Source organism: Gekko japonicus, unplaced genomic scaffold (assembly GCF_001447785.1).
Source record: "Gekko japonicus isolate JY-2015 unplaced genomic scaffold, Gekko_japonicus_V1.1 scaffold5330, whole genome shotgun sequence".
NCBI lineage: Eukaryota > Metazoa > Chordata > Lepidosauria > Squamata > Gekkonidae > Gekko > Gekko japonicus.
Window position 1 is genome coordinate 1 of NW_015162121.1, and position 9953 is coordinate 9953.

The following is a 9953-nucleotide window of genomic DNA, read 5'->3' on the forward strand; positions in this document are numbered from 1 at the left end:
AAGCACAGAGACCACGAAGAAGATCTAGCTATGGTTGGTTTTAAAAGAAATAAGCATACCAGAATATCTGATTACACAGTGGCCAAAAATACCAGGTGCCATCAGGAGGTCCAACAGTGGGGCCAGGACACTGTTGCCCCCCCCGCACCAAGAATACAGAGCATCACTTGCCCCAGCCTGAGAGTTCCTATCTATACCTTGTGGCTAATAGCCACTGATGGACCTCTGCTCCATATGCTTATCTAATTCCCTCTTGAAGCTGTCCATGCTTATAGCCGCCACCACCTCCTGTGGCAGTGGATTCCATGTGTTAGTTACTCTTTGGGTGAAGAAGTACTTCCTTTTATCTGTTCTAACCCAACTGCTCAGCAATTTTATTGAGTGCCCATGAGTTCTTGTATTGTGAGAAAGGGAGAAAAGTACAGTGGAGGGTGGTAAGCCATGGGGTACTGCAGGGATCAGTACTCGGTCCAATGCTTTTTAACTTGTTTATTAATGATTTGGAGTTGGGAGTAAGCAGTGAAGTGGCTAAATTTGTAAATGATACGAAGTTGTTCAGGGTGGTGAAAACCAGGGAGGATTGTGAGGCACTCCAAAGGGATCTGTCAAGGATGGGCAAGTGGGCATCAACGTGGCCAAGTGCAAAGTGATGCACATTGGAGCCAAAAATCCTAACTATAAATACACGTTGATGGGTTGTGAACTGGCAGAGACTGATCAAGAGAGAGATCTTGGAGTTATAGTAGATAACTCACTGAAAATGTCGAGACAGTGTGTGATTGCAATAAAGAAGGCCAATGCTATGCTGGGGATTATTAGGAAGGGTATTGAAAACAAATCAGCCAATATCATAATGCCCCTATATAAATCAATGGTGCAACCTCATTTGGAATACTGTGTACAGTTCTGGTCACCACACCTTAAAAAGGATATTATAGCTTTGGAAAAAGTGCAGAAAAGGGCAATTAGAATGATAAAAGAGTTGGAACACTTTCCTTATGAAGAAATGTTAAAGCGCTTGGGGCTCTTGGAGAAACGACAGCTGAAGGGTGACATGATCGAGGTTTATAAGCTTTCTGGAAGTCAAAGTAAACATCATCTATTGGGTCCCCCTTGTCCACATGTTTGTTCACTCCCTCAAAGAACACTAACAGATTAATGAGACAAGATCTTCCTTTACAGAACCCATGCTGAGCCTGCTTTTCCTCTCTGAAAGTGACCTTGTTGTGGGTGACGAAAATAACACTAAATGGCAGTGATATAAAACCCACAGTCAACTATAACAGAGAGGAAGGCTGCCAGTCAAACAGAAAAGGAATACTAAAAGTACCTCAGCCATCAATGCCAAGGAGAATAAAAATATATTGACCTGGTATTCCCTTTCTTTACCTGACATGGGTGGTTTTCCACATGTTTTTCCCCATGTGTGCAATCAGGTAGGCTTGCCAGCTCTGAGTTGGGAAATAACTGGAGATTTTTGGGGTGGAGTGTGAGTGGTGGGTGTTGCCTTATGACACACTTCCAGTGATGTCAGGGTGTGTGGCATATGCAAATAAGTTATGCTAATGAATTGTGCTAATGAGCTCCTGCACCTCTTTTTCTACAAAATGACCCCTGTTATGGGTGTGAAAATTGGACAATGAAAAAAGCAGTCAGGAAGAAAATTGATTCATTTTAAATGTGATGTTGGATGAGAGCTTTATTTAGTTGTTCAAGATTTATTCTACTCCCACTTTTCACCCTTGATTGAAGAGTTTAATTGATCTTACTAGGGCTTATTTTACAGTTAGTATAGTAGCTGGACTTATTTTATAGGTAGTATAATAGTTTATTAGTTTACATAGCTCATCCCATTTAATTTGTTCTCTATTTTTCTCAGCTTTGTTTTCATTGCTTTTGTTTGTTTGTTTAGGATTTGTTTTGGGTATTTTTTTGTTTGGCACCATGGGGGGGGGGGGTCTTTGAAACATTCATAATAGGTTTTTCAAGAGCCAGGGTTGTAACAGTATCTGTGTGTGGGGGGGATAAAGTTTCCATAGCTGTGATATGGGTAAGAAAAGGTCTCACCCTTCCCCAGTTGATGAGACCCCAAAAGTAAATCAGGCTAAAATGGATCATTTTATAAATCCCTTTGAGTCTATTGAATCTTACTGGCATCCAAATAATTTTATTTCAAGAGGAAGAACCACCAGTGACCTCTACACAACATATACAGCCTCCTAAGGAGACAGTAATGTAGACTGATTTGTTGTTGTTCAGTCACACAGTCGAGTCCAACTCTTTGAGACCCCATGGACCACATCATGCCAGGCCATCCTGTCTTCTGCCGTCCTCTGGCGTTTGCTGAGTTTCATGTTCATTGCATTGGTAACACTGTCTAACCATCTCATCCTTTTCCATCCCCTTCTTCTGTTACCTTCTATCTTTCCCAGCATCAGGGAGTGCTCCCTTCTCATTTGGTGGCCAAAGTATTTGAACTTCAGCTTCAGTATCTGGCCTTCCAGGGAACAGTCAGGGTGGATTTCTTTTAGGCTTGACTGATTAGATCTCCTTGCAGTCCAAGGGATTCTCAAGAGTCTTCTCCAGCACGTATTCTTTGGTGCTCAACCTTCCTTATGGTTCAACTCTCACAGCCATACATTACTACTGGGAATGCCATCTCTTTGACTATGCAGACTTTTTGTTGGCAGGCGTGATGTCTCTACTTTTTATTATGCTGTCTAAGATTCCATAGCTTTCCTCCCAAGGAGCAGGTGTGTTTTAATTTCATGGCTGCAGTCACCGTCTGCAGTGATTTTGGATCCCAGGAACTTGAATTCTATCACTGCTTCCATGACTTCCCCTTCCATTTGGCAAGGAGTGATGGGGCCAGATGCCATGATCTCAGATATATATATATATATTCTTTCACCCTCAGCAACAGTTTCTTTATGTCCTCTTCACTTTCTGCCATTAGAGTGGTATCGTCTGCATATCTGAGGTTGTTGATGTTTTTCCCGGCAATCTTAATTCCAGGTTGTGATTCATCCAGGCCGGCATTTTGCATGATGTACCCTGCATATAAATTAAATAAGCAGGGTGACAATATACACCTTGCCATACTACTTTTCCTATTCTAAACCAATCAGTTGTTCCATGTCCAGTTCTAACTGTCGCTTCTTGACCTTTATACAGGTTTCTCAGGAGACATGTGAGGTGATCTGGTACTCCCATCTCTTTAAGGACTTGCCACAGTTTGTTGTGGTCCACACAATCAAAGGCTTTAGTGTAGTTCTTTTTTGTTATATTGCTGTCTTTTTCTGGTCAAACAGTCTATTGGCTAGCTAAAATGACCAACCTGAGACTATTGTACTTTGGTCATATTATGAGAAGATAAGAGTCACTGGAAAAGACTAGGAAAAGTTGAAGGCAGCAGAAAGCATGTGGAATGCTATAGCCCAATCTCATCAGATATTGCAAGTTAAGCAGGGTCACTACTTGGAAGGGAGATCACCAAAGAAGACTCTACAAAGGAAGACAATAACAGACCATCACTGCTTCTCACTTGCCTTGAAAGCCCCTTGCTGGAATCACCATGTTGACTTCAATTTGATGGCACTTTATTCACACGTTATTCTTTTGTGCTCTTTACATTGGTGCTCTCCTCCTTATTCCCCCCTTTTTATGGACAAAGTCACCGGTGCCAGATGTGAGTTGGGCAATCATTTTATTTGCATAATCATTCTACCCCATTTTATGCATGCTCACCTAACTTACATGTAATGTCATTCGCAAGTTCAGTCCTGGCTGCACTATATGAAGGACTGGAAGAGGAGGTTTCTGTAATATCCTCTTTCTTCCTACTTTTTTCCTGAATGTCATTGACTAACCAGAATAATATCCACCTCAAATGCAGTGTTTTTGATCCAGTGCTCTCTGTTCATGTAATTTGAACATGCCTTGATACATCTATATTTGGAAATGATTAATAACATTTTTCAAAGGACTTCTTGTTTGGTACATCACTCACAGAAGCATAACAAAGCATTCATTTTTCCTTTGCTTTTTACAGAACAGTCAAGTAGAGAAGATGAAGAGATGAGGGTAACAAATTCTGATCTGGCATAAGGAATAACCTAATTTCTAGTGCACTGAGTAGTACAGAAGCATATTAATCTTTCAGTGCTTGGTGAAATGTTATTCTCAATGTCCATATTAAAAGGGAAGCATCAATTAAGATGTGTAAAAATATTGTGAGGAATAGAGGTTTTATGTGTTATTGTTTTGGTTACTTGGTTATAAATCAGCTATGCCTGAAATTGTGTAAAGGTCTCCTTAACTCTTCTCTAATGAACTTCCTCTGACTGTCATGGTTTTATTTGTCATACATAGTATTTAATTAGTGTAAAACTACGTTAGAATGGGCAGATTAAAGTATCTTCAAATCATCTGGTATTTCATTTCTTTCTTTTCTGAACCAATTAAGGAACACGTCATACAACACTGATACATTTAGCACCCTTTAAAATAATATATTTATTTTAAGTCATTACAAAGGTGCTGTAATCTCTAAACTTCATTCTTTGTTCTGTAAATCCTGCATAGCCAATTTTCTTTTAGGTGTATTAGGGTTGTGTTTTTTTTAAAAAAAATAACAGTATGCCCTTCAGGGATCCATTAAAAGATGCTACCACCGCAATTCTACAGCTGGAATATTTACATGAATTGCTTTGTGCTCATATAGGGTATACTAGCCTGCTGCCTGTGCTTCACTACGGTATTGAAGTTCCGTAAATCCAGTTATAATACTGATTATGTGAAATTTGAAATGTGACATTTGTTGTAGGAATTCTAACAGAGAAGATTGTAGTGTAAAAAATGAAGTGAGACATATGTACTTTTTTCCCCTCTACTGAAGGACCTCTCTCTAGACCACATTGGTGGTTCTGCCCTTGGGTGCTAGGATCACCAGGTTGCTTGATGAGTTCACTCTGGAGCAGGCCACATAGAACTGTCCATTTAAGAAGCAGTCGTCTGTTAAGTCAGCTCCTGCTACCTTCCACGAAAGTCATGGCCTCACTACTTGAATTCCTGGACTGTTTTGCTCATATGAAGACTGTTTTGTTCTGAACACCTCAGGGTGATCTTGCTTTGCCAGGAGCTTTCTTGGGGGCAGTAAGAGGTGAGAGGTGTGAGGGGGAGTTGGTGTGAGGGAGAGGTGATGTGGTGGACATTTCTTCAGGTTCATGAGGGAGGCATGCATCAAAACGGCTCCTAGAAAGGTCCTTTTCTATCTCCCCATAAACATTCATACCTTGGCCCTGCTCCTACACCTGACAGACACCGACTTGTCTGGTGTTGGGGGGGATTGTATTTAAAGGCATCGGGAAGGCTGGGCCAGCAGCAGTGCTAAGGCAATCCTGCTGAGCAAACCTCCCTGGTGGCTGTAAACATCCCACCTCCTCTCCTACACCTGACAGGCAGCTGCCTGTCCAGTTTAGGAGGGGAAGGAGTATTAGAAGTCACTGTGGAGGTAGAGCTGCACCTGACAGACAGCTGCCTGCTGGGTGTAGGAGGTGGGGGGAGTGTGTTGGAAGCCATCAGAGAGGCTGGGCCATCAGCTTTGCTTCACCTCACAGGTGGTTCTTGGCCACTCCAGATTTCCTCAACTGTCATTAGCTCTCTGCAGTCCCCTGTAACTGTTGGGGTTTTTTTAACCTCAGAACACTGAGGTCTGCAGCTGACCAATCAGAGAGTGGGGGGGTGCAGAGAGGCAGCTGCCTGGCAGCTGCTGGAAGAAAATGAAGGTAGCAAAATCTACTCCTGTAAAATTCCTATGCATAAGGGAGCTTAGATTCGTTGGATAATATATTGTTGGAAATGAAGAAAGGATGAATGTATGAACTTGCATGTATATTCAGGCTAAAAAGCAAACTCAAGCTACTTCTGGTTATTCCAGCTTTTTCATGAAGGAATTATAGAATTTGCTGGAGCAAGGGTGACAACAATAAATCTTCTGTTGTGGGCTCCAGATTATAAATAGATAGGGATGGGCACCAACTGGCAAATGTGCTTCCATTCGTGGTTCATGGTGCACCTGGTTTTGAACCATGAACCGTCACAAACTTCTAGCAGCCAAATGAACTGGCTTGCTATGTGCCCTCTAATGGCAAGCAAACTTCCAGAGATTTCAGCTGAGACTCAAGGTGGATTACAGGATGTATGCATATGTGCATTATTAAAACACTCGTTTTTAGCAAAATGCAATGATAATAATCTAAACAGGGGTCATACAGGAAGTGCAGCAGTCACCTCTCCTTGTAATTCAAGTCCACTGTAATTATTCTTCATGTTCACTTATACTTCTAGACAATTCACTATTTTTAAACTGTGGATATTGTACATGGAATTTGGTTAATTGTGAAAATACACTTCATGCAATTTAATTTTGGATATTTCAAGAGCAGGCCTTTCAATCTCACTTTCCTCTTAGGAACCTAATTACTTATCATTCCAATTCCAATTGGAAATATCACTGGTTTGCATATAAGGCTTCACATTTTGTCTATCTTTGTGTCTCACTAGTTGAAAAGATACAGAACCAGTGGGATGAAGTACATGGGCACCTTCAGAGCAGAAGACAGCAGTTACATGAAATGCTGAAAGATTCAGCACAATGGTTGGAAGCTAAGCAAGAAGCTGAGCAAGTTCTAGAATGTGCCAAAGCCAGGCTTGAGTCATGGAAGGAGATTTCTTATACTGTGGAAGGACTGAAAAGGCAGAATGCTGAACTCAAGGTAATTTCTGAAAATAGAACAAAAATGAAAAAGCAGTAAAGTATACACATTTTCAAACATTGATTGGACCGCCCTATGGCTAGAATAAAATCAAGGGCAATTTCCTGACAAGAATTCCATCATCCCTCTAACTCACTCCCAGTTTCACTAACATATTCCAGCCTCTGCACATTCACCACTTCTTTTACCTGTTATATAGTGTAATGTAGCCCATTCTTTCACTAATTTACAATGTCTCAGGCTGAGAATGCAAAAATATAATTTACTCAGTAAAAAAGATGCTGATAAATTCTGACTGTTCACTAAAAAACTCTTTTACATTTGTATTGTTTCTTTGGAGACATGTAGGGTGCAGTCAGATGGGCCATTTAGTCCGCTTTTGTCCCGCCTCAGAAATGGATTTTATCTGCGCAATCACACAGTCAACATCCGCCTCCCATCCTCAGCCATTGCTTTCCAGCTCAAAACTGCTTTAACCCAGAATATTTTGATACCAGGTCCCCAAGTGGTGTTTTCCTGATTCTCCGGTTCCAGCTGCATTTCCCCCGTGTGATCGCGCCTCCGGTGTTGAGCCACTTCCAGTTTAAACCCCCTCCCTGTTTGAAAGCTGCCCGCTGCTTCCACTTTTTACGTTGGCAGTGTGCGCATAGGCGGAGCTCCGCCACTGCATTATTAGAAACAATGTTTAAACAGTGCCTAGTTTTAGCATTTAGATGAGTTCGAGATCTCACGGAGGCCATTTTTGGGGTAAACGTTTAAAGGGAGGTGTTACAGCAGTCAGGTTGAAGTGGAAATTGCTGTTCTGCGCATGTGTGAAAATTTTAGTTCTACAAATGGCTGCCTGTGCGCATGCCCAAACTGAGAGAGAGAGAGAGAGACAACACCGACGCACACTCCCGCGTGTGGACGGTGGGGAGCAATGTGGCTGTGCAGGGATCTGGAGCAAGGAGGTGAGTGTGATCACGATTCTCCAGGTTAAAAAAAAACTGCATCGGGGCCGGAGCAATTTAAACTGCTCCCAGCACGCCGTCTGACCGCACCCATAGAGCAGTGCTCTTGCAGTCCTACTATATATTGATGTAACGTTAGCAGTATGCAACTTGATTACTACCTTTGATGGAAGAGACACACTTCCAGACACATTGGATATTTATTACCAGGTTGGTTGGCTAATTTAAATACTCTATGGCCAAAAATTATTTGTATAATTATACTATTTATAAATCCTAACAATTATATAATTTCAATTTTGATGTAGAACAATTTGGAGAGCATGAACAGTTACCATGAGAGATTATCCATGGCCTACTATGTAAACTTTTAGCAATCACACATCACATGAGGGAACAACAGCAAAATGTTTCTGGTATTTTTAAATTTACTATCATGTGCATTTATATGTGTCTTTGATATGTAATAATTCAGCTTTTTTTCTCTCCCTATTGACAATTTCAGAAAGCAACACCTGGCTCTAAAGAAAGTTTTCTTTAAAATATATTTATTTCTGGATGTGTGTTGTTTTACAATAGTAAATATCGACCACTGAGGAAGGCCCTAAGGGGCCAAAACGTATATGGTGTACTGGTCATAAGATATACCCATCAATTGTATATGTATAACTTTCAGCTCTGTGTGTAAAAGTTTTAAGAGTCTATTTGGATCATTGCTTTTAACCTATTTTATCTTTTACTAATGTGTACACCATAATAAATATTTGTATGTTTTGTTAGCTTGACCCTCATATATCACAGTCATATCTTGGGTTGAGTTGTCCCCCCCCCTTTTTTTTCCCTCCTCTGTTTTCCCAAGAATGCCATTTTCGAATTTACTGCTCAGGAAATGAAGTCAGTCCCATGATAAAGTATTGAAAAAGATAGTGGAATTAAGAATTAATTAAAAGTTATTTGGAAGAGGATAGGAACATATTTAATGAACAACAGAGAAAGGTTTTGAATGAACCTATAACAATGTATGAGCTATCGGAAGCAAAAAACAAAAAAAGAATAAGGCACCAGGTCCAGATGGGATTCCAGCGGAATTCTATAAAAAATTTTAGGAAGAGGTAGGTCTAACGTTTAAAGAAACTCTCCAGAAAATAGGGCTAATGGAAAAAATCCCTGAGTCATGGAACCAGGCACTAATCACCTTGATTACCAAAACTAACTCGGATTTAAGTGATATCAAGAACTATAGGCCCATATCACTGCTAAATGCTGACTATAAAATATTTGCTGGAATTTTAGCAAATAGACTTAAGACTGTACTTTCACAAATGATACACCAAGATCAGATGGGCTTTCTTCCCAAGAGACAGATGAGGAATAATTTACGGGTAATTATAAATGTACTAGAATATTATGGAGACCACCCAGATAAAGAATTGTTGTTACTGTTTCTCGATGCCGAAAAGGCATTTGACAACTTATCGTGGAAATTTCTACTACAAAAATTGAAAAAAGCTGAAGGTGGGCAGTACTTCTATAAAATGGTAAAAGCCCTTTATACAGTACAGTACCCTAAAGTAATAGTGAATGGAGATTTAACTAACAATATAGAAATTCAAAAGGGATCGAAACAAGGGTGCCCTATGTCACCATTGTTGTTCATATTTGCATTAGAATCACTAAATGACACGGTAAGAAGTAATAACTTAATTGAAGGTCTAAAAATTAAAGATGAAACATACAAATTATTGGCATTTGTGGACGACTTAGTGTTTATTCTTGAGAAACCAAAAACATCATTAATAAATTTACTGGATACGATTAAGAATTATGGGCAAGTGGCAGGGCTCAAAATAAATTACACAAAATCTAAGATCCTTTTTAAAATAAAATAAAAACATTTATATATATAAAAAAAGATAGTGGAAAGGGCAGAGACTTCTGGGGGGGGGCTTCCCTCCTGCTTACTGTGGCTCACATGCCTGCCTCTGTCCCCCACTTTCTGCCACTACTCACATACTTGCCCCAGCCAGTTTGGTGTAGTGGTTAAGTGCGCGGACTCTAATCTGGGAGAACCGGGTTTGAGTCCCCACTCCTCCACTTGCACCTGCTGATGTGACCTTGGGTCAGTCACAAGCTCTGGCACAGCTGTCCTTGAAAAAGAGCAGTTTGTGTCAGAGCTCTCTCAGCCCCACCCACCTCACAGGGTGTCTGTTGTGGGGAGGGGAAGGGA

At 40.6% G+C, this 9953-nt stretch overlaps 1 protein-coding gene across 1 annotated transcript in view; it reads left to right on the forward strand.

Moving 5' to 3' along the window:
• Positions 1-6564: 6564 nt before the first annotated feature.
• Positions 6565-9953, forward strand: part of LOC107105670 (dystrophin-like) — a gene marked incomplete at its 5' end in the record, with an annotated part of 24448 nt that continues 21059 nt past the window's right edge. The window contains one exon of the mRNA XM_015405666.1: positions 6565-6776. Coding sequence (XP_015261152.1) covers positions 6565-6776 — 212 coding nt within the window. The remainder of the gene's footprint in view (positions 6777-9953) is intronic.